Genomic DNA, 24,974 nt, shown 5'->3' with positions numbered 1-24,974 from the left:
ATGTTTACTGGTCTAATTGACCATATTAATTACTTCAATTAATTATTATTTTTATCTAAGATTTTGGTTGAGATGAAAAAGTTAGAAAAAGTTCGAACACCGCTCGTGACACTAACTTTTTCATCTCGCCCAAGACCTTACATAAAAAGAATAATTATTTGAAAATAGAATTTAAAACAAAATTAGCAAAGAAAAATCATAAATTAATCCAAACTTATATGTACAGTAATCCCTTAACATTTGGTTCTAAAAAACTGTCGTGAATTTTTTTTTTAATAGGCAAACAACCACTAGGGTTAAATCTGCCTAAATTAAATTATATTTAGACACACACAAAATTATTGATACAAAAATTAAATTAAGTTCATCAATCCAGTCTCGTGTGAGAACTCCTTAAGTCTATCTGTAGTCTCTCGACGCAGAATTTCACATATTTTCTACAGAAAACAAGATTCTTTGAGATGGCGGTTCCCTTGCCATCAGGTGCCCACGTTTAATCCTACAATGGCCAATTCGCAACCTAGCAAGTACTGTTATTTTTACTTTTTGTTTTTTCGGATTACTGTTTTTTATTGTCTACTAGCTTTGATTTCTCTCAATTTGTTATCTTTCGTGTTGTACCAGATTGCTTGCCAGCTATATCTTATAGTTTCTTTTAAACGATTAATAATATCTTCATAGGGAACTATTTCTATTGGAAATCCTTCTTTAGCACTCATTTTAGCAGCACGATCAACCACTCATTCCTGAGTATTATGTGTCCTGGTATCCATAAAAAATTTACCTCCATTACTTCAGAAGTTTTTTATATAGCCATTAAGATTTCTTGAATTAGTGCATTACCTGTGAAAAGGTCTCTAAGAGAGAGAGAGAGAGAGAGAGAGAGAGATTTTTGTTTTCTTGGTTGATGTTGATGAACTTCTTTGATTGTTTTGCACCTGGTAAATTTATTTATTTCTACATACCTATGTAAGGTGTCTCATTTTATTCATGCAAGGTACTGAATGGGTTTGTAATGAGACTTCATTCACAGTCTTATTAGGTCATGTGCAAATCTTTTTTTAAATTGAATTAATTATTGATTATTTGGAGGTTGTGAGATGCGATCTGGTGTGATGTAGGTTTAGAAAAACATTTACTTTATCATGCATACAATTTCGATCTTTATTGAGATCATCTTCCGGGCTCAAAGTTTTTGTTTTTTGTGTAGATGTGTCATGTTGAGAATCACTAAATACAACACATGTATTACTATTTTTGTCCATCTTTCTTTCCATTTTGTTTATTCTGCTTTTGAGCAGCCTGATCAGCTAAGTTCCTCTGTATCTTTGTGTCTGGGCACCTATAAAAATACAGCACCTATTTGGACTTCTTGGTCTATGGTATTTCTGACTGAACTTGTTTTTCTGCAGTTTGATTTTACAATCATAGTGTTAATATAAATAAATGTGTACATGTTTACAAAAAAGTAATAAGGAAAGAATGTATAATGTTTTAAATGTAGTTAGTAGGGTTTTTAACTCAAGCATATTTAAAAAAAATGATGTGAACAGTATGACGAAATTTAAAGAATTTTTCATTCCCAATTTTTTTTTGAAAGAAAGCTCAGTCGTTTAAATTATAAAATTTTAAGAAAACTTTTAAGAGGTAAATTAATTTAATAATTTTTAAAACTTCGCGGGAAATGTAAGTAAATGGTGGGAGTGTTCAAACGGTAACTTGGGAAGGGGTCACGGGGCTGTCATTCCGTACTCCGTATTGTCGGACGTCAGTTATCTCGAAAGTTTGAGACCACTTGTCTCGTCTTCGACCGTTCCTTCGGAATCCGTCGGAAATTTTGTGAGATCGCCCCTGGAATACGAAGACAGGCGCATCCGCGCTCGCTCCTTCCCGATGGATTACCACTTTTAAACGTCCCCGGTCGGATAATCCAGCTTTTGACGATAAGAGATGAACGAATTTTAGCCAGTTGTCAAAACAAAGCGGAAATAGAAAAAAGATCCAGGATGGTGTTGAGCAAATTTCAAACGATAGACACCACCTGCGTCGAGTACGTTCATCCGTGGAACGAGTCGTGCTACCAATCCGCCCTGACACTCGTCAGACCCTGCGTTAAAGAATCCCTAAGAATATACGTGACGGCCTATTTGGTAAGAAAGTTGAGAAAGTTTAGAAAAAGAGAAATTGATCTACATATATATTTTTTAAAAAAATTCTTTAAAAAAAATTGCTGAAAGATTTTTCAGAATTCAGTATAAAATAAATGGCAAAAATAACATTTATTAATTTAATAAATTAATGAAACAACCTTAATTAAATTCATAATAAATGCACCTCAGTGTAAAAATTTATTGCCGGAGACACCCTAAAATAAAATAAGAAAATTAGATTTTTTACAGAAAGCATTGTCGTTTCATGTCTCTTGAAACTTGCCCTGAATCTCATAATTGGCGTGAAGTCCAATTTTGAAAAATTAATTATTTTCAGGAAATTTCTCATTTTGACATTAATACATCATTTTCAAGTATGGATTATCACAGTGAAGAGTTAAGTGGGTGTATTGGATTTTTTTCCTCCAGGGTTTTAAACTTTTATTCAGAGTTTAAATTTGAATTTTAAATCTTTAATTAACATATCAATTGTTCTCTTCCCTTTGTTGTAATTTGTCTTCGACCTCTTGGGGGCAGAACAATCGACAATAAGTATTGTACATTTTTTTTAAACATTGCCCTTCCTAATAATATTTTCTTATTTGTTGGTTAATGTTTGAAAATTTTTTATTATATATTTATTATATATTTATATTTATCTTTATATATTTATTATATCTTATTACAAAACCTAGCCAGATCAACTGGATTAATTCTGTATTTTTACTCATTAGTTAATTTTTTTTTGGCGTTTTTAATGTCTTAAACTGTGGTATAGCGTCAAAAATCATTCTGGTATAGAATGGTGTCTGTTCATTCTTGGCAGATTCAGCAAGTATCAGTCCGAGGTTGACCTATTTTTTTATAAGATTTAATAGGGCGATGAAAAAGTCCCTGCCCAAGAAAATAATTCGATCCTTACTAATTATCTCGGTCTGCCAATCCATCCAAGCGAGGATAGACTGAGATAATAGGCAAGAATCAAATTACATTTTCACCCCCCCTCCCAGATTAACTATGTATCGACCCTGTAATTTTAGCCATTAAGTAATTTTGTTTTGTTTTGTTTTTATTGCTCTTCAAATATGGCAAAAATGGCACAGCATCCAAGCCAACAATCACCCCAATCTAGTACGATGTCTGCATATTCTTGGCAGATTCAGTAAATATCGGTTTCATGCCTACTGGGCCAGTCATAGATTTTGATCGGTAAAGATCAAATTAGTGGTTTATCCCTCATCTCCTCAGATCAACTATGGATTGACAGCGTATTTTTAGCTGTTATCATATTTTTTTGGTGTTTTATTACTTTTCCGAATTGGCAGTACAGCATCATGATTAAAAATCATCCCAGTCAATGGTGTCTGCTTGGCAGATTCAGCAAGTATCTGTCCAAGGTTGACCCATTTTTTTAAAAAGATTTAATAGGACGATGAAAAAGATAAAATAAAACTCAGGCCCTGCCTATGAAAATAATTTAATCTTTACAGATTATCTCGGTCTGACAGTCCATCCAAATGACGATAGGCAGACCGAGATGATCGGTAAGAATCAAATTACATTCCTTTTTTAAAAAAGGATTGAACACCGCACTCACTCCATCATTCACCATTTCTATCAAATTACATTTTCATCACCCCCCCCCCCCAGATTTAAATATGTATCGACCCTGTAATTTTAACCATTAAGTAATTTTATTCTGTTTTTATTGCTTTTCAAATATGGCAAAAATGGTACGGCATCCAGGCCAAAAATCATCCCAATCTAGAACGATGTCTACGTATTCTTGACAGATGCAGCACATATCTGTCTGAGGTTGACCTATTGGAAAAAATAAAAAAAAATAAAAAAATAATAGGATGATCATCAAAGATCATTTGCATTATTTCCTGCCAACTGAGCCAGCCATAGATTTTGATCGGTAAAGTTCAAATTATATTTTCATCACCCCCTCCAACAGATCAACTGTGGATCGAGGCTGTATTTTTTATCCATTAAGTAATATTGTTTTTATAGCTTTTCAAAAATGGCTAAAATGGTACAGCATCCTGGTTAAAAATCATCCCGATCTAGAATGATGTCTGCATATTCTTGACAGATTCAGCAGATATCTCTGTGTGAGGTTGACCTATTGGAAAAAAAAATTAAATTAAAAAAAAATAATAGGATGATCATCAAAGATCATCTACATTATTTCCTCTTTACTGAGCCGAAAACCTCCTTACGGCCGACTGTTTTATTTTGATCGGTAAAGACCGGTAAGAAATTACAGGTTTTTTTTTTTTTTTTTTTTACTTTTCGAAATTGGCAGTACAGCATCATGACATTCATTTCTTGCTCACTTAGCTGGCCATACAAACTGATTGGTGAGGACGAAATTACATTTTCATCACCTCCTCCCACAGTTCAACTGTGAATTGACCCTGTATTTTTAGCCATTAATATATTTTGGTATTTTTGCTGCTTCCAAAATGGTGGTCAGTATCCAAGATAAAAAATCATCCCAATCCCAAATGATGTCTGCTTATTCTTGGCAGTCAGCGAGTATCTGCCCCAGGTGGACCCAGTCCTTTTTTTTAAAATTTAATAGAACAATGAAAAAATCCATCTACATTCAGTGCAACTGTCGCATTAAAATTCTTATAAAACCGGGCAATTTAATCCAGCATATATTTTCATCAGTTATTTGTTCAGTTTTGCTTTTAGCAAACTTTACTGTTTACTATTATCCTTTAATCCTGAAGACGTAGGTTTTCATTACTTTTGTTTGTGTACGTATTCTCACTTACTCAACAGTAAGATAGCTTAAATGGCTTATTTCCTTGATTTGTCATGCCGTTCAAAGGTCATGGGTTCGAGTCATAGCATCGCTATCGGATTTTTTTTATTCACCCATGACAACTTGGAAAAAGATGCTGAATGATTTGATATCAATAACATTGTGTAGTTTAACAATTTGTACTTTGAATGTATATAGAATTGGGATAAATAATATACAGCAAACTGTAGAATGATCATTTTCCTATGGTTCATATAGGAACTGATTCAACATCATGCCAGAGTATTTGTTCAAATCAAGTTTTTATTTTATAGTTTTAATTTATTTCCTTTTCGTTTGAATCTGTTCCCAATTTTGCCATATATTTTAACTTTGATGATAATTTCCATAATTGTTTGATAAAATTGGCTTGGAAGGTTGATGGCTCTGACTTGACACCCAAGTAGACATGTGCTTCTAGATTTCTAGATTGTTTGTCTTCTCCTAAATTGTAAGGAAAGATGTTTTAATGATTTTATTATTTTTATTTTCATTGCAGTTCCATGCATGAAGATAATATAAAAAAAGCACATACAAGTTTTCTTGCCTTTCCAAACTCGCGGTACAGCATACGGGGTAAAAATCATCTCAGTCTAAGATATCTGCCTATACTTGGCAGATTCCAAATAGCAGTCCCAGATCGACCAATTTTTTAAAAATATTTAATATAATGAAAAGATAATCTACATTTAGTTCCTGCCCACTGAGCCGGCCATAGATTATCTATTTGAAAGTAATTTGATCTTAACGATCATCTTGGTCTGCCTCTCCATCCTAGCATGAATCAAGGGATTCATCATTCTTCATCCATAGCTAATATTTTTTGGTGTTTTTATTGCCTTTCCAAACTGGCGGTGTAGCATCCAAGCTAAAAATCATCCCAGTCGTGAACAGTATCTGCTTATTCTTGGCAGATTTGACAAGTATCTGTCAAAGGTTGGACCTATTTTTTTTTTTTTAAAGGTCATAGGTCAAAATAATTTAAGTTTCTGTTTGACAGTAATTAGTATTGAAGCATCAAATTATTTTTCCTGTTCCATTTTTCCAAATACTTGCAATATATATATATATATATATATTTGAACAATTTTCTTCAGATAGTAAAATGATTTTCTCAGGTTTCAAACAAATCTAAATGTTTCAAGATGTCTGAGTTGTATTCCAGACGTGTTGTTTCCTTCCATGGGATTGTAAATAATTAAACAATTAAATTTGAATTTTAATTTGTTTTTCTCAAACAAAGAAGATGCTATCTATGCAAATATAGGACTTGCGTATTGCGTTTGAAGTTTATATTAAATGCAAATCTGTGATTTTAACAGTTTTGTATGTAACAATATGTTGTATGTATAATTATTATGATTTATCCAGATATCACTATTGCTCAGACGCAAGGTACCAACAAAGGTTGAGCTGTATAAGGCTCTTCTTGGGATAATACAATCTAGCATTTTTCTCACATCACACGGCTTGGGATTTTCAGCATCAGTATGTTTAGTCAGGTAACTTTGCATGTTTGTTAGCAGAATTTTTATTTTAAAAGGCGATTCGGTTTAGGAGGATTATGGGCAACTTCAATTTTCTGACAGTGTCGTTCATACCGTCGTTCCTCTCGAGCATTGTGTCGATTTTAATTGAAAGGCCTTCACGAAGGGGTCTTCTCAGCCTGTACGTCACAAATGTGGTATGTATTCGTGCTTTGTCTTTTTACATTCGCATATTGTATTTTGTGTGTTTTCAAGGCTTCTGAAACAGTATTTCGAATGGCAGTGGATAGGAGACTATTCAGACCAATTCCTTTTGGTGAAGTGTTCATCTTTTCCGCTTCTGTGGCTACCCTTTTATATTTTTATAAAGGAATCGGTCTTCCAAAAGATCCTATTTATTCTTTGCTGAAGTAATTTGAAAAATTTTTACATCTCGTTACAAAAACTTTGTAATATGGAATCTTATCGACGAATGACAGGATGTTGGTCGGCCCCTGCGAAGAGGTGTCTTTCAAGAAACCGGAGGAAGAAGTACCCGTGTATAGTTTAAAATCTGAAAAGGGAAGTTGTTCTTTAGTGAACGTTCAAGCAAAACTCGTTAACGCTTGGAGGAAATTCGTATTTTATTTGAAGTCTCAATCGTCGCACCCGTCTTGCCCTCATCAATTCAGTTGTGCCTATTATACCTTAAGTGTGAGTAATTGTAAATACATCAGTATTTATTGTAACTCATTTAGTTTATTTACAGGCTGGGAGCAGGCTATTTATAATTGGATATTTAATTCAGTTGTCGTTCAAGTACTTATTGAATCTTCGTAAAATAAAAAAGAACCCTAATCTTCTCCTGAAGATTCCACTGAAACTCGAAAACATGGGGCTGGCGACTTGTTTTGCAGGATTTTCTTCAATATTCAGGGTGAACTGATGCTTTCAAATAGCAGCCCCTAGCATTTTTATAAAATCAAAATGAATAAGTTTTTATAACGATTTATTTTCCTTCTAGGCAGTTATGTGTACCATGAGGAGACTTTATGATCAAGATTATATCATTCATTCACTTCCTGCTGGCTTTTTAGCAGGGCTCTCATTCTATTTTTACAGAGACAACACAATCGCTCTCTATTTTATGTGGAAAATGGTTCAGGTATGAAATTTAAATAATAAAAAGGAACATCACACTGATTTAATTGTTATAAATTTGTTAAAGTTAAAAATAATATTATTTTTTTTCTACAGATTTGTTACAACTTGGGTAGCGATAAAGGACATTTTCCTAAGCTCAACTGGGCTCCGATATTTTTCCATGCTTTTTCTACTGCTATTCTTTTCCATGTCGCCATCTTGGAACCGCATAACTTGAGGCCTTCTTATTGGAACTTCCTTCAAGCGATGTCAGGTGGAAAGTATGTACCTATCTGATGGTAAAGAATCACTTTGAATTTTTTAATTTCTGATTTTTTGTTTTTAACACCCACAGGATTGCAATTATGGATAGGGTGTGTATGGACCGTTTTGGATTAGAGTCGAGCAGACACTTGAGCGAGGTCTTGGGAAGAAAGGGAAAAGAGCATAGATAATAAGAAACAAACTTTTATGTGCAATTACCAGAAACGAATAATTATATTTTATCATTACAAAATAGGCAATATACTTGTGATATAGATATGCATTTTAACTTTAAATTAATTTAGAAATTTTGAGCCATGACTTGGACGTTTCCACAGGAAAGGCCATTGCACAAATTTGTTGTTAGGAAATTGATTTTTTGTATTGTTGTTACGGTTAGGAAAGATTAAAAATGATAAATTCTTCAAGGTCCCACATTTTTCCCATGTTTTTTTAATTTTTTTCTATATTTAATATGTAAAAACACAAGTTATCTAATTAAAAATATGTTTATAAAACTGATCTTTTTCATATTCCACTAGATTCCAAAATGGCATTAGAAAAATAGACTTTATAAAGAGGGAAAATATGTGTCAATATTTATTTTTAATAAAAACTTTTTTTTATTGTTTGTTGATTTATAATATAGATTTTTTTTGGTAATGCTTTTTTCACACACATTGTTCTTAATAACCTTGTGTAAAATAATATATTTTTGGTAAACAGTTATATAAATGAGAAAAAAAAATTAATCTAATGAAGATATGGCATGTGACCTTTGTTCTATCATACTATCATTTCTTGATAAACTATACACTGATTCATATAGTCCCTTGTTAAACACATACATTATTTATCATCATGTTGTGCTTTGCACTTGTATTTTTAACGTGTACGACATGTTTTGCCCATTCAATAAATGATGGGGTAGTCAGGTAGCTATTATAAATATTTTTTTAAATTTTTATTTTGTGGTCATACATGTCCATAAAAAGTTTTTATTTACAAATGGTGCTCTTGTTTCTTTGTTTAAGAATAATAATATGTAATAAAAGGAAAACGGGAAATTATTGTAAAATTGTTATTTTGTTTTATAACGATTGAAAGCAAGTAAGTTCTTGCGATTGTAATTAAAATATTAAATGCCAGTTCGAGATGGCGAGCTTGTGCTTGATTGTCTCAAATTCAGTCAGCCTACTGTTATAAACCTAAACGGTACAACTGACATGAAAGCACAGTACAACCACAAGAAGGCAAGCCAAAATGCGCCTGTAGGAAAAAAAAACCCAGCATGATAGGTAGATCAGTATGTTTACAAAATAGTTACAGGTAACACACGATGCATTGAGTGATTCGTGATGCCATGTAGAGTCACAGTGCAGATACTTCTATGTATAATTTAAGGATCAGCATCTCCCCTCTTGGTAATAACACCTCAGTCTTTCAGGCGGAGGTCTGGGCCATCAATGTTTGCTGCAGAACACTCATGGAGAACAAGATTAAGGGAAAANTCCAAGAAGTTTATGCAGGACTCGTGAGCCGACCAAGTCCTGGACCTTTTAGGGATGGGGTACGGGCCTACCTAGGCTTTTAATCCCTTGGGTCTCGGTCGCCCACTCTGCATAATATATGTATGTATAATTTCCTCTCAAAAAGCCTGAGTCTCAAAGAAACAATAAAATGACACATTTAAAATTTACAGCATCCACCAGTGGCCCTGGGTTTGAAATTCCGACCTAGTTCATGGAATTTTAATCATGAATAATATGGAGAGTTTTGTAAAGAGGTTTGACTTCTAGTCTGACACCTAAGAGATAGTTATATTGGTAATAAACTCCACAGCCGTTTGGGATTGAATCATATTTGTTTCCAGCATTGGGAACAACAAGGAAAGTAACAACCAAGGAAAGCCTGATGGCATCTATCAGCCCTGAACACTTTGCAACATACCAAATTGTTGAAAATGTAGATCTGTCATACAATGGTTTAAAAATAATTCCTTGGTTCAATGGGTTTGTATTCCAAGAAAGGGGTATACGAAAAAGTTCATTAAAATATCATCGCAGAAACTAACTTAGGACATGATAAGACTGGAAGGATGGCTGCATTCTGGACACTGTAGACTCGGGGCAGAACCAAGCCTGTGCAGATATGGCCAGAAAGAAGAAAAAACAGCGGAACATGTCTTTGTCGGTGCGACGGCCTGTGCAGGCTGAAATTCCTAATTTCCTACACCAGGGAGAGGACAAACCTTGATGGTTACACACTCATTAAAAAAGCTCTGGAATCTGATAAAATGCCTCGAAGCTTAATGAAGAGTTTTAGGTAATAATGGAGATTGGTCATGGTACGTATGGCCATAAATAAGCGACTCCTTTTAACATTTTGTTGAGGCTTGCAAGATTTTGAATTTGTATATCTCATCACATCGGTCTAATCCAGTTGGTTTTGTAAATATCAAGTTAGACGGAGTGAGTACTAGGGTCGTAAAAACTGATGGTGAATTTCCAAATTCAGTGGAAAAACTTACAACAATTCTTCCATTAAGAAAAAAATCAAAATTTCACCATTCTTACAAAACCAAGAAGCATTTTATTTTTTAATTCAATTTTACAAATATTTCTTATGTGTGGTGATTAGTGACCGTTAATCGATATTTATTTAGAAATCGTGAAATGCGGTCTGGTGTGATGTAGGTTTCAGAAAAAATTTTCTTTATGGTGCAACGTTTCGATCTTTATTGAGATCATCTTCAGGGCCTGGGATTTACAAACATTGTCACTTTTCCACATCCAAAATGTAATTGTAATATGTAAACAATGTTTGTAAATCCCAAGCCCTGAAGATGATCTCAATAAAGATCGAAACGTTGGCACGATAAAGAAAATGTTTTTCTGAAACCTACATCACACCAGACTGCATCTCACGATTTCTAAATAAATATTTCTTATGATTGCAATGTATCAATCACTTCTATTAGTACTGCAGTCACTTTTTATTCACAGCTGAATTGTAGTTTGGTATTTTATGAACATTTTTTGTATGTCTATCCTCGCTGATTTAGTGAATTGTAAATGACATTTTCGTTTATTGTCATCAGTGATGGCAAGAAGTTGAAACACGAATGACAGGCTAAAACAGTGGGGATAACGTAGACCAATATAAATGACCAAACTACAAGTTCATCACCCTGCATACCTCAAGGGGAAGTTTCAATTGTCCTTTCTCCAGTAATTTACCATTCAAGTTTAAAAAGATATAATACAAAAAAAAATATACTACTAAAAAGACTGCCATTTTATGTAGTAAATTATAGATGGGATGTAAAGAACATTTTATTTTGCAGTTTGTCACTGGAAAGGCAGGATCCTATCTTTATTACCATGTTAAAACAGGGCATACACCCGAGGGTCATCGAAACATTTTTTTCATCGATAAAAAGCCAGGCGGGCAATGGAACTGTACCGGCTAAACTTTACAAATTATTTGATGTAAAAATTTGTCATTAAAATTTTTATTTTAGTTTATTTTTTTTAAAAGTGGTTTTTTGTTTTAGAATGAATATTATGGAAAACTGAAAATAAGAAAAGATTCATTTAATGTCGCGTACGATACAGCTTGGGGAAACACATGGGTGCCTTCAGTAAACTGTAGCTCTGCTAGCATTACTTGCAGTAAGTCCTTTTCAAGATGTTGTAAACAATCTGTTTTTGTTTACATGATTCATATTACTAAAAAAAAAAGTTATACAAATTAAAAATGTTTTGTGTAAAAGAATTTAGGAATAAGTATACAGGAAAAAATGGCACCAACACATTGCAAAGGTTTCGGTTTCCGATTGAAAATACAATTTTAACTGGGACAGTTTGGATAGATAATTTGTCTGTGAGTTCAAATAAATAAATATAAAAATAATTATTAAATAATGAAATATAAAATAAATATATATTGTACTTCAAAACTTCCAATTGAAAACTTGCTTTAGTTTGACATGTCGACAGTCAAAAACCAATCTTTCGGGGTTGTGGACAAAATACCGTTTTTTCCTTTTATTTACTCGATATGTGATGGAGTCGTCGGACTTGCATCGAACTCTGGAATGTTTAAATCCAAGTCTATCGTGACCGCTATGCTCGAACAGGGCCTGATAAAAAAGCCTATATTCTCAATTTACATAAATAGGTAGTTATTAATGCAATGCTGGTTAAAAAAAATAAATAAAAAATAAAATAAAAATTAAATTTCAGAGACCCAAACACACCAAAAGGAGGAAGTGTTATGTTTGGTGGTATTGATAAAAAGCATTACAAAGGAGAGTTCACTTATACACATGTCCTACCACAGTCCAATGGCATATGGATGTTCAAAATGCAAAGGTAGTTTGGTATACTCTGTATCTTTATTATCCTGTAATTATGACTTGCCATGTTTCAGCATAACAATAAGTCCTAAATTTGTTCTTTGTCAGTCTGGATGCAATGTGTATATGGACACGGGTTCTAATTTGATTTCAGGCCCGTCTGCTGAAATCGAAAGTATTAACCAATACATAGGAGCTCAAGTATTTTTCCTTAATCGTTACACCGTAAATATTTTACAATGATAAAACGTAATAATACAATGGATAAATTAATTCAGATAATTTTCAGGTTAAATGTGGCCGTGTAGATCAACTTCCGAAAGTAACATTCACTATAGGAGGCAAGAAATTTACGCTTAAAGGACCAGATTACGTACAAGAGGTATATATTTAAAAATTATTAGTACTACCTTTAATAAATTTTTTGTTTTTATTGTCTGTTTGGTTTTAGGTCAATTTTGGACCTGTTAAAGTATGTCTGACAGTCTTCAAAAAGACAGAAGAAAGTGACATGTGGAGTTTAGGAGGTTCCTTTATAGCAAGTTATTATACAACTTTTGATATTCAAAACCAACTAATTGGATTTGCAACATCTTTATGAGTTCACATAAAAACAAAGTGGAGGTGAATTTTTACGATGAAATTGGAACAATTGTATATAAAGAATTGCTTATACATCAAAACTCAAAACTTTTATCAATATTATACAATATTTACAAAATGTATAATTAATAAACATGTTATAATATACATATAAAAAAAGACAATTTTTCATATTGACACATGGGAAAAAGACAAATGGATTTCCTAAAACAAATAAATAAAATTAACACAAGTAAAGAAATATATAGTTGTATAAACCTCACCTATATATTACTACATTAAAAATGTCTTAAGATTCTTTTGTTAATTCAGTTTCATTTTCTTCTACGACATTGTCATTGTCTGTGACTTCTATTGAAGATATTTCAATTGGCTCTATGATTATTTTCCTCTTTTCTGGCATGTTCCAGTTGACTGTAGTAAAAAAGTCAGTTTTGGTGTCGCCTTTGAATCTGATGAAACTAATTTCATTGTCGGTGCCGCCAGTGTAAGGCAATATTTCAAAAGGACTTTTCTCTCTCCAAGGAAGTGAATCAATTGGACACGAGACCCAATCAAATTCTTAAAAAACAAAAAATTATAGCAATAACAATTAATAATAAAAATTTTTTAGGTATTAAAAAAATCATTTCCACATATGTGGTGGGAAATGAAAAGGTGGACGAGGCAGCTAAGGCCAGTATGTACAAAATTCTAGACCATGATCTGACCCTTCAATCTAAAAATTTGATTAAAAACTTGATAAAAAGAAAATGGTGAGTTGGGTCGGCAGAGAAGCTCTCGCTTATCAAAAGCACTGTCAATAAATGGCCCTCGGAGGATCTGACTCGTACAAGAGGATCATTCTCACTCAATTAAGAATCCACCATACAAAGTTGACACATGGACATTTAATTTTGAGCCAAAAGGACATTTACTTTACCACAGCTTATATGTTCAGCATGTAAAGAAAGGTTGCTCGATGTGTCCCACCTATTTTATTTAAATAAACAAAATTCTTAACTTTCTTGTGAAGTTGCAAAACTGGCCTTTTGAAAAACCATTATGCACTTAATAGCAAAAATACAAAAGTGAATAATTTTTTTGGGCAATAATATAAAATACACAATTACAGCTGACTTGTTAAAATTGTTATTGAGATTGGATGGCCACCAGGGTCTTAGTTTTTAGGTTTTTTATAAACAGAAAAATATTAATATTTTTTATAGAAAATTTCGGCGCCTTTGTAGCACCGAATAATGGTGCCCCAGGGCTTCAATTATTGCTGAATAATTAAAAAAAATTACATACCATTCACGGTCCTCCAGGGGCAGTTTGACCTCTCTTGATGAACCGTGCAGGGTTCATTTGTATCTACAGATGTTTCAAGATCTTGATCTTCATCTTCATTGAGAAGTTTTTCTGTTTTTAAAGTTTCCTCTGATTCGTCTATCGCAAGCATTTCCTCCTCGCTGCTTTCTTTTGATAATTTTTTTAGCGTGTATATCTTGTTAATTTTCTTAATCGAAAGTCCTTCGCCATGGAAAACTTTAAGCAATTTCAATATATCATCTTTCTCACTCTGTATATCCTTTTGGAATAACTCGAACAATCTATAAAAATGATTAATTAATTAAAGAAATATCTAAATTTTAAATAATCCAGAATAATTACAATTCGATACATCTGTTGGCAAAGTCATTTGGATTATCACAAATCACTTTGAGAATTTTTATCAAATCGCTATCCCTCAGAGGTTTGTATTCGATTAGCCTCAATGCCTTTCTCAACGTCGGATATTTTTTCTCGATCCTTGCCGTGAGCGTTGCACAAATGGCGATACGAGCTTTGATAGCTTCGGTGTTTAAGTTGAGATTACGCCGAAGATGTAATTTTTTAAGAATCTTCTGTTCAAATAACGACAGTTTTAAAGGAACTCTCTTTTTGCTGCTGGGTCTGGGTGTCTCTTTCGATAGGTCTTTCTTTAATTTTTCAAGTTTACCTCTGAAAAAGTCAAAGAGATTGTTAGGTAATTTTAAATAACAAGTGATTTCAAAATGAACTGATGTGGTAACCTCTTAACCAAAGCTTCAAGAAGGTAAATAAGCATCTTTGCAGAATAGTCTCCTCTGTATGTGAATTTCTCATTGATAAAAACATCATACGTCAGATTTAAAATGAATTCGGGGAAATAGTCGTTTACGTACAGCATTTTGATAACATGCGACCATAAATCAAAACGACAGCCTGAACAACACAAAATTATAATTGTACCAAGACATAAAAATACCTTCACATATCAATCAATTACCATTGTGACTTTCCGCATCGTCAATCATATGTTTTATAATGATTTTAACAGGTTGGAAATAAGAATAAGGCCATTTTAAATAGCTTTTCAAATAGCCCAAAATTATACCCATAGCACTCACTAAGTCAGATCGCTTAAAATTTTTGATATCCACATTCAATGCCGCTTCCTCTTCACACATTAATGTTTCTGCTTCAAATGTTTGTGGAATATGTTTTGTAAATGATAATATTCTTGTCCTAGAAACAACGTATGTATTATAAAATATAAATTATAATTATACTATAATGTTAAAAGAACTTTTAAATATCAGTGATGATTTCTAATAAAATGAGCAAATTAAATAACAAGTACATAAAGTATTTGGAGCCTTTCTTTTTTTTTTTTTTTTTTCTGCAATCACACTTTCTTTTTAATACAGCACCTTTTTACAACTCTGATCACTACTAGACCAACTAGATCAACGTTTCTATCAGTAAAAACTTGACCAGAGAAGGGTTGAATGGTTTTCTCTGAAAGTCCTTACATTGATTGGTCAATTGTCTTTACAAAACATAAATAAACATATACACACATGCAGGGATTAACAATCACCCAGTTTGTGCAGAAACAGCAAATATTCACCAAGTGCCATACGAGTCCTCAGCTTACTACCAATCGTAATGGACAACAGTGAAGCTGCGGTTACTGCAAAATTAGTCACAAATCAGTGACAGAGTACAATTCAGATCCAAATTATTGGTTCAGCTTGATCAAAGGACTTCAAGACTACTCTTGGGCCAATCCATTCTTAAACAAAAGAAACAATGCGATGTTGTTCTTTCATTAATAAATCTATACTAGTTAGGAATCATTTATTATTGAAAAATAAATAGCACAAAATAGAAGTATATACTTTAGATCTATTTCCACGCATCAAAAACATTGTTCCGATTTTTGTATTTTGGAAGAGAAGGATTCCAAATTTTTGGTTCAGATCGAGCAACTCCAAGACTGTAAAGTTGGGCCAACAGAAATAACTATGTTGTTCTTTTATTAATACATCTATTCTAGTTAGGAATTGTTTAGTTTTAAAAAATAAATAGCAGTAAATAATAACTTGATGGTTACAGTTGATTTATATACAGTGCAATTGATTCCCGAATTTGTGGATGCTTTGAGTTCGGCTACTTCACGAATATTCGTGCACTTTGAAGTGGACAAGAAAACTGACACTTAGTTGAGGAAGGTGAGCCCCAGCCCTTCCAGTTGGGATTCGGCGGCCCTTTGCTCGGCATTTGGCGAATCCCACATGTCTGGAGCCACATTAAGAATCAGTAAATTGTGCAAGTCATAAGCAACAAGGATTTTTTTAGGGTCCCTTTGATTGAAAAACCTCCTAGATGAACAAAATATATTCTGAATTGACTCCATCTAATACTCTTTTTAAGAATTTCAGCATTTAAAAATTGCTTGTTATTTCAAAAGTGGCATTACAGTAACCAGCCTAAAACTTCATAGTCATTTCTTATCATCCTGATCTGGTTAGCTTTACTAAATACCTCATACATACTTAAATCAATATGATCATTAGTGATGTGTCAAATGAGATGGCTACAAAAATATAAGATAAAATTAAATTGAAAGAAAATTTTGACAGATCCTTAAAAATAAAAATAATGAGATATTTTTGGGACTAAAAGCATGGTGTTATTATAGTATACAGATGGATCTAAAACAGAACATAGAGTACAAGCAGGAATCCTTTAGGACCCAAACCATCAATTTTCCAAGGTGAGATCCATACAATCTCTCTATACAATAAATACTTTATAAAAGGATTAAAAGTTGCACAGGTATACATATTTTCATACCAAAAAACGTTGAAAACCATAATTCTCCACCTTCATTTCAAACTTTTTGGAATGCCTAACGTACCACCAGTTTCTGGGAAACATAATCAATAACTCTGATTTGGGTACAAAAACACGTGGGTACTGAAGGAAATAAACAGGCTGACAAATTAGCAGAGGCAGGAGTATCCCTAATGCCCTTTGGACTTGAACCACCCCAAAGCGCGCTAAGCTAAACTAAGGGGTGGAAAAAGAAATGACAACACACTGGATGAATTCACCAGTTGCAAAAGTAACAAAGAAGTTCAACATATCAACCAAGAAAACAAATATTTACCTCCCTCACAGTAGGGAAAATAAGGAAAATAATAGGCCTTGGTAATTCCCCATTCAATCATCACTTCAAAAATGGGAAAGTGAGACAAAAACTAGCCGACTCTATCATGTAGAGGCAGTAACATCAGAACATGACTTTTTCAACTTCAAAACATTAACTCAGAAAGAGTACAGCCGCTTCAGAAAAGCAGTATTGATACATAAAGAAGCATCAACTCCACTATAGATCTTTTAGGTCATGGTGGAAGAAATGACCCTGAAGAAGTAAATACAAAAAGACTAAAGCTTCATAGTCGTTTTTTACCATCCTGATTTGGTGTTAGCCTTAATGTTATAAGTGATGACCAACTAGTCAAGTAGTCTTTTTTTTCTGCTTATATAAGCATTATACCTCATACATGGTTAGTTTATCAGTCTGTAAATATCAGAAGAACAAGCTAAACAATAAATCCAACCGGGCGTGTTGCTACAATTGTTTTTTGTACTGTTTTATTATGAAAAGTGAGTAGCATTGGTGGTAAAAGGAAATTAATATTTTGCTTTCTGATAGATTCTTCAATTCCAGAGGTGAAAAAGTAAAAGCAGACAAAATAAGTGCTGTTTGGACTGAGAAACAATTAGAATTATCCTAATAGGCATTTTCTCACAAAATAAAAAACCAGAAAAAGTGAACTTTCTGGACTAACAATTATTAGAATTAAAAACTGAGTGGTTCTACATGAATAGACATGGAAATTGACATTTTAATTTTCTCAATTTAAATCCAGAAAATTGGTATTTTATTTTATTGTTTTAACTACATTTATTTTCATGCCATATATTTTTATTGCTAATGCATTTTTGGCCTCATATATTGGAGTTCCATTTATCTAAATAGTAAGTTCTGAAGAAAGACCATGGATGTGGCCCACAATTAAAATAAGTAAAAAAAATTCTCAATTTATTATTGAATTTCTTTTAAATCAATCTAAGTTCACTAGTTACATTTTTTTGTTTTATACTGTTTTAATAATAATTGTTTCTACATGGGTAGGACATAGAAATTGACATTTTAATTTTCTCAATTTAAAGCCATTTTTTTAACTAAACACACCATTTATTTTCATGCCATATATTTTTATTTCTAATGCATTTTGGGCCTCATACGTTAGAGTTCCTCTGCGTTCCATTAAATATAAATTGGATTCCATGCGATAGCAAAAAAAAATTATCAAATTTCTTTTAAATCAAGATAAGTTCATTAATTATAATTATTTTTTGTTTTATACTGTTTTATTAATAACAATTGTTTTATTGGTAATATTTTCATAAGGAAAGCCATGTGCCCTAACAATAAAGTATAAACGATCGCGAGGTTATAAATGTACACAAAATGGTAACAATGTTGAAACCTGAACATAAACATAGTAGTAAACATGAAAATTGGGTTTATTTATATTATTATTAGTAGTAATTACTGGTTAATTTAATTTGTGTTAATCAGAATTGTCCATCTAATGTGTTTTATGTTGCATATTTAAACAAAAAAATGAATAGCAGTCTGGCCCCTAGCAAGACAACAGTTTATGTGTCTAATTTGGCCTTTTCGCTCACAAATAACGATCTGCACAAGATCTTTTCCAAATTTGGCCAAGTGATAAAGGTAACGATAGTTAAAGACCAATACAGGAGGAGCAAGGGGGTCGCCTTCATTCAGTATCTGGATAGAGAGAGCGCCATCCAGTGCTCCAAGTCAATGGACGGTACAGAGATGCACAGCAGGAGGATAAAATGCAGCATGGCCAGAGACAACGGAAGGAGTTCCGAGTTTATTAAGAAAAAGTTCTATCCGGATAAAAGCACGTGTTACGAGTGTGGCGAGGAGGGCCATTTGAGCTACCAGTGTCCAAAGAACTCGCTCGGCTCGAGGACACCGCCCAAGAAGAAAGAGAGGAAAAAAAGGAAAAAGAGACAGGAAGAAAATGAATATGATGAAGAACGACAGACAGACGAAGAGGGCGAGGAGCCAGACATGGAAACGCTAAGTGCTGTAATACGACTGGAACAGGCTAAATTTGAAAGTGAGAATAAATCTGATTTTGTGAAGAAAAAAAGGATTAAAAAAAACTCGTATTTTAGTGATGAAGAAGAACTTAGTGATTAAAGACATTTAGTGTATTTTCTGTAAATATAAAGTAATACAATATTATTGTTTTAATTTTTTTTTGTAATGAACATTTCTCAAGGTCATGAATAGTCAATATAAAAAAATATAATTGAAAAATTTCTTCATGGGGTCTGCAAAATGACGAACGCATAGTTTGGATGTTTGATCATTTCAGACTGCTTTGCCAGTTTTGCTGGCATGGAAGTTAGGCTGACCAAAATGATTGCTAATGACCAAATGGAGGGGGGTGCGATAGCCGAGTGGTTAAGGCGTCAGACTCTCGGCTAGTAGATCCCGCGGTTGTGGGTTCGATCCCCAATGTCGCCTCTGGACTTTTTCTGATGCCTAAGGGGACCGGTGGCGGCAATTGAAAGAAATTGACACGGCACTCATCAATGGAAGGAGCGGGATCGGATCTCAGCGACCCTGAATTTGGTCCCAACCCCCTTCAAAAATGAGTTTCTTCAATGGAAGAACACCGGCACACCGGGGGCTCAAATTCACACTTGTGTTGCGAGCTCCCAAAAAAATGGAGCCAGGAATAAAGTACAATAAGCTGTACAGCTGCAGTGCTCAGGAGGGAACTCCTCCAGTTCCTGGTATCCATTGTAAAAAAAAAGAAAATATATATGGAGGGGGATTTAATTATTTGATGTAGATTTTATAAAACATTAATATCTCAATATTCATACAACCTAATGAAATGATGTTAGAAAATTTTACATGTATACTGAGTACATTTTTTAGGAGGCTGCTGAAGAAGGCTTTAGGAGAATAATATGTATGGTATACAGGGCGATGTTGCTGACAAGTTGGCAAGGGGTAAGCTTCCCAAGATTTAATTTAGTGGAAAGCAAGTCCAACACATTTATAAGTTATTTAAAAGTGATTCTAAACAATGAGAGGTTTGACAGTTCACAATAAAATAACAAGGCATAAGCATTTTTCAACCTTCTACTTTAAAAATCAATTTTTTCAGTAAAAAAACCAGAATTATGCCAGAACATTGCACACAAAGGTCTCCATCCCTGCATCATCTCTGAATCGCTGTCATTCTAATGCTTTTTTAAGGAGCCCAAAAAGGTAAAAATAACGGATAGAAGGAGGATAGTCATGTGCATTTCATTTCCGCTAATTTTGAACCAGTTGAGCTTATGCAGCCGAGCATTGTCATGTAGAGGATTGACCTAGAATTGGTCGACTTATCTTTTGGAAAGATAAGCAATTTTGCCGTACTCAAAAGCACAAGCTGCATTTATTGTCTGATGGTCACGTGAAAAATCCTGTAATGCCATGGGGGGGACAGCAATAGCAAACTCGTTGTCAGGTTTTCATATGAGCTGCCTCCCCCAGTTATTAATCTATACTCATTCCTTTGGCCATTCGTGAGTATGTAGCATTCAAGTTTTGTCGCAGACATATAAAAGTTTCAACTTCTGCTCTGTCAAAAGAGACATTCTGCCATTTTAGCTAAAATCAGGTGTCGATCGTCTTCAAAAGGTTCACAAAGTAAAAGTAATTCATGGCATAGGAGGGTCCAACTATCCATTGGGTGTTGCGGGCAAGGGGGTCAAACCAATTTACAATGCATTTTTCATACCATTATCAATTAAAAAGCCACGGACTCTGCACGGATTTGAACCACTAGCATACAAGTCAGACACTCTAACCACTCAGCCACCGTGGTACCCAAAAGTTCACAAATTGCACCAGTATTCTCTTGCTCACAGGGAGCATATGGGCGGCATTCTCAAGGATTAGATATTCAACATTTATACTTTTACTTTATCCTTCTTGCAGTACCCGCTATTGACGATGTACATGGGCTGTGCTACATCCACATTGCCCCCAGGTCTGGGGCTTGCATTGTCACCCAGATCCCACCTCTTTATTCCATCCCTTAAATCAGATTTTCCCAATCAATTCTATTTCCCTTAAAAATTCAATCAAATAATCTTAATATTGTTGTTTCCTTCATTTAGCAATTCTGGAAGAGAAGCGGGTAGCCCACTGCTCATGCATGCCCTTCTATATATCTTAAATTCTATCAATATATGCTTGACTGTGGTTAAAACTCCACATGTCAAGCACATAGGCGGAAGTGCCATCAAATACCCATGCATAATCCGTGTGTGTCTCGCTAGTACACACTCTTCTTTTCTTGACAGTCTAGCTGAAGTAGTCCATAAACCAATGTCCGCTTTAACGGCTCTTAGCATGTGTAATGTTTAATATTGAAATACAGTAAAATTATTCATTTTGTTTTAGATGTTCAATTTAAAAAAAAAAAATTAATGTTACTGGGATTTTAATTAGTTGTTTTAATTCTAATAACATTGAAATTGTAATTACTCCTTTAAGCATCCAATACAGTTGAGAATACAAGTTGAATTTAGTTAGCTTATTTATGCGATGATTCTCTTTCGATTTAAGATTGCATTTTTTAGTCACTCTATAATCATTCACATTTAATATTTTAATTCCCAATTTAAAGCAAATTTAAGTATTTTATACAAAGAGTGAAGTAAATTATGTTCTAATTACCCAAGAGGGGTTATTGTTTAAGCTAAGTAATCTTAAAAAAAAAGAAGTTAATTAGGCCTTTTCAATATTATTTACATTTTGCAATCCCCAAATTTCAGTGCAGTAAAAAAGCTTGCTCTTAGTTCTTGTGCCTTTAGTCTTTTTCTACCTAACCAGGAGTTTTTTCAAATATCTAATACAGAGTGTGAAGAGTATAATGACAAAATTAAAATGAGCAAAGTTTGGATGTAAATGGCACGAGAATAATATTGTGATATTTCCCAATTTTGTAAGAACAGAGAACCCACACTTTTCTTCAACTGGGTTTTCTCCTTTTGTTGAAGAGTAAACACAAGAAGTACTCCTGCTTTCTCGGGTTTTAACATTGTACTGGTCTACCGTTGTGGAGAGAAGAAGTTTCCACAAGTTGCCGAGTTTGAAACCAGTCAAAAAAAATGTCTTCACATGGCAGTAACTGCTGCAGCTCAATCAACCAAACTGCCTTGTATGAAACTAGCTTAAAGGTGGTCTTATATCAAACAGTGGTAACCTTTTGACTTCAAAGAGGAAAGATGAAAACTTGGTCTTAAAATTTGAGACCAATAGCTAGTATTCTTTGGGAATCTTTACGTCAGAATAACCAGTAATGAAAAAAAAAATCATCAGCTTTAATGACAAAATAGGAAAACTAGTAGCTTTTTTGTATTCTAAAAACTTCTTATGCCTATCAAACATGAGATTTAAACAATATTTGTTCGCCCTTACTGAGGAATTGGACCAATGGAGTCAACAGGAGCCATATTCGAAAGGCAGATTAAAATGATGGGTCAAGGCAAAACTAGATTCACCACCCTGCAGATCTTAAGATGAAATTTCACTAGAAAATTATTAATCTCACCTCATTTTTGAAGTTGGTATCATCTTAACTTTCTTGATTCCATTTGCATTCTGTTCAAACAGCAGTATATAAATGTCAAGCAGGCCTCTGATTTTCTGTTCTAAAATTTGCCCTTTAGGTCTCTCTGGCCTGTACTCCTTCATCGATTTCTTTTCAATCTCCCAATAGTTCTCCTTCAAATGAAAAAATAAATAAAAATAAAAACCTCACCGACTGAAAAGCCAAGCGATTACCTTCAAATAGTTCAAAACCCAGCAGACCGCATTTTGTGAATAGTCCAATGCTGGAAGCCTGTAACTGTGGGCCACTTTGTGCCTCAGGTTTACAATCCAGTCAGGTATTCCGGTTTTTTTACCCCTCGAGTACAACGAATCAGCGCTTTTCTGATACTTCTCTTCTAAAGCCATATTCAAAAACCTGATATAAAATATAAATTCAAATAAAAATAGATTTTACAATATACACTTAAAGACAAAAACGACACTCGTATTTTGTTGCTTATTTCAAACTATATGTATTTTATCGTTATATTAATTACACCATACTTATTTTAATGTAAACCAAATTAAACAATATCAGAAATTCTTGAGTTTTTATAAAAATTATTTAATTATGATGGTCTGAAAGAAAATTCACCAAAACCATACAACCATTTAGTGATTGATTAAAATTTAACTAACAATTTACTATCTAATTTTGCATTCAATATCACATATTACTTCCCCTAGCCTCGCAGAGGGCCTTAAAGTCTCTTAAGCACTGAGAAAATAAGTGATCGGATTTCGTCTAATGAAACAGAATGCCATTCTACAAGAGTGGTTTAAAGCTGTTCAACGTTTGTTGGAGATGGTGAATGATGTCTAACCTGTCTCTTTATTATGTCCCATGTGCTCTGTAGGATTCAATTTAGCATAACATGTTGGCTAATTCTTTAACATCACGCTAAGTAACGTGTGACAAGTTGAGTTACATGCGGTCGAGCATTATTATGCATTAACACATAGATGGGAACCATAGCAGAGTGGTCAGCATGATAGACTCTTGGCTTGTAGACCCCTAGCTCTTTTCATGCTAACCTTCCCACACTAAAAATGTGATGAAATAATCAACTTGACTAATCTGCAAGCACATAAGGCCTAAGTTGTCCTCAATAAATGGACAACTTACCACAGCTCAATGTAGTAGTCAAAGATCCATTTTGTATGATAATCAGTTTGGTATGGGCATAAAGGCAGATCATAGACTCATGAAGAAAAGCGTTGTCCATGTCTACTCCACATGATCCTGGTCACCTGATTGACAAAAACCAAGAGAAGAGAACAGCCTCCCTCCATTGTTCAAGTGTCCAAGCGAGATGCTGATTTATAATAGTTGCATATTTACTTGATGCATCTCCAGAAGTAAAAAACCTGATGTGGGACATCTAGTGCCTGTCTATGCTATTTTCTTGAAGCCTTCTGATGACTGTTTTAGAGCTCACCCTTGCATAACGGAACATTTGGAGTTGACTACCTATCAATAAAGCCGTTAAATGACGGTTCCGTAGTGCAATAAGAGCACTTCAATTATGGCAAATAAACAAATAAATACAAGTGTCCGATTTGTTCTTTGAAAGTATAAAATGGTATTTTGGGTTGTCTTGCGACCTCATGATATGCGTGGAATATATAACTTCGAGATCTTTCTTTCCAAGGGCTTCCTGCACATTCGGGTGGAACACACTGTCCTTGACTACTGTGGATAAAATTGATCCGGTGAGAAGTGCAGCAGGTGGGCAATGCATATTCCTAAGTTTAAATGTTCAAAAGATTATTTTATCTATGTAAAAATGCTTTAAAAAAATGAATATTCAATTCACCTGTCCCTCCATTCTTCAATTTTCTCAACTGCTTTGATCTGGCTTTGAAGATCACCTGAGTAAGCGTTGTTGTACACCTCAAGCCATTCTTGACTATAACACCAAAACATTTATTAATATTTAAACAGAATTTTTTAAAATTATTTACACAATTTACATCGTCAGCCAAGGGACAATCCTTATTTTTCCGGCAGGCATTTCACGAGTTTATTAAATAATCTACAAATAAATGTATTTACATGGGGAACACGTTGTTTTGACAATGCTAAGAAGGTTTTGAACTGCTA

At 33.7% G+C, this 24,974-nt stretch overlaps 4 protein-coding genes across 4 annotated transcripts; 3 read left to right on the top strand and 1 right to left on the bottom strand.

The window, feature by feature from the left end:
• Positions 1 to 1,733: 1,733 nt before the first annotated feature.
• LOC106668626 (transmembrane protein 135-like) lies at positions 1,734 to 8,118 on the top strand. The gene is made up of 9 exons (XM_014397553.2): positions 1,734 to 2,150; positions 6,340 to 6,470; positions 6,526 to 6,652; positions 6,711 to 6,865; positions 6,935 to 7,148; positions 7,204 to 7,371; positions 7,459 to 7,599; positions 7,692 to 7,858; positions 7,933 to 8,118. The coding sequence occupies exons 1-9, from the start codon at positions 2,007 to 2,009 to the stop codon at positions 8,030 to 8,032; spliced, it is 1,347 nt and encodes a 448-aa protein (XP_014253039.1). The 5' UTR covers positions 1,734 to 2,006; the 3' UTR covers positions 8,033 to 8,118.
• A 525-nt stretch (positions 8,119 to 8,643) lies between these two features.
• On the top strand, positions 8,644 to 13,036 carry LOC106668627 (lysosomal aspartic protease-like). Its single transcript, XM_014397554.2, has 9 exons — positions 8,644 to 8,776; positions 11,188 to 11,332; positions 11,398 to 11,515; positions 11,617 to 11,726; positions 11,827 to 12,023; positions 12,089 to 12,217; positions 12,276 to 12,426; positions 12,491 to 12,583; positions 12,653 to 13,036. The coding sequence occupies exons 1-9, from the start codon at positions 8,703 to 8,705 to the stop codon at positions 12,800 to 12,802; spliced, it is 1,167 nt and encodes a 388-aa protein (XP_014253040.1). The 5' UTR covers positions 8,644 to 8,702; the 3' UTR covers positions 12,803 to 13,036.
• LOC106668625 lies at positions 12,938 to 24,960 on the bottom strand. Its single transcript, XM_014397551.2, has 11 exons — positions 24,845 to 24,960; positions 24,688 to 24,780; positions 24,476 to 24,616; positions 23,063 to 23,246; positions 22,830 to 23,002; positions 15,095 to 15,333; positions 14,859 to 15,030; positions 14,458 to 14,787; positions 14,095 to 14,396; positions 13,068 to 13,365; positions 12,938 to 13,008 (listed from the first exon to the last, which is right to left on the bottom strand). Exons 1-10 carry the CDS (start codon positions 24,883 to 24,885, stop codon positions 13,094 to 13,096), a joined length of 1,947 nt encoding a protein of 648 aa, XP_014253037.1. The 5' UTR covers positions 24,886 to 24,960; the 3' UTR covers positions 12,938 to 13,008; positions 13,068 to 13,093.
• On the top strand, positions 18,563 to 19,450 carry LOC106668628 (zinc finger CCHC-type and RNA-binding motif-containing protein 1-like). The gene has a single exon (XM_014397555.2). It carries the CDS (start codon positions 18,791 to 18,793, stop codon positions 19,403 to 19,405), a length of 615 nt encoding a protein of 204 aa, XP_014253041.1. The 5' UTR covers positions 18,563 to 18,790; the 3' UTR covers positions 19,406 to 19,450.
• Positions 24,961 to 24,974: the final 14 nt, after the last annotated feature.

The sequence above is a fragment of the Cimex lectularius genome, unplaced genomic scaffold (genome assembly GCF_000648675.2).
Source record: "Cimex lectularius strain Harlan isolate CLEC.00 unplaced genomic scaffold, Clec_2.1 scaffold111, whole genome shotgun sequence".
In the NCBI taxonomy this organism is placed as follows: domain Eukaryota; kingdom Metazoa; phylum Arthropoda; class Insecta; order Hemiptera; family Cimicidae; genus Cimex; species Cimex lectularius.
This window is presented reverse-complemented; position numbering and strand designations above follow the sequence as displayed.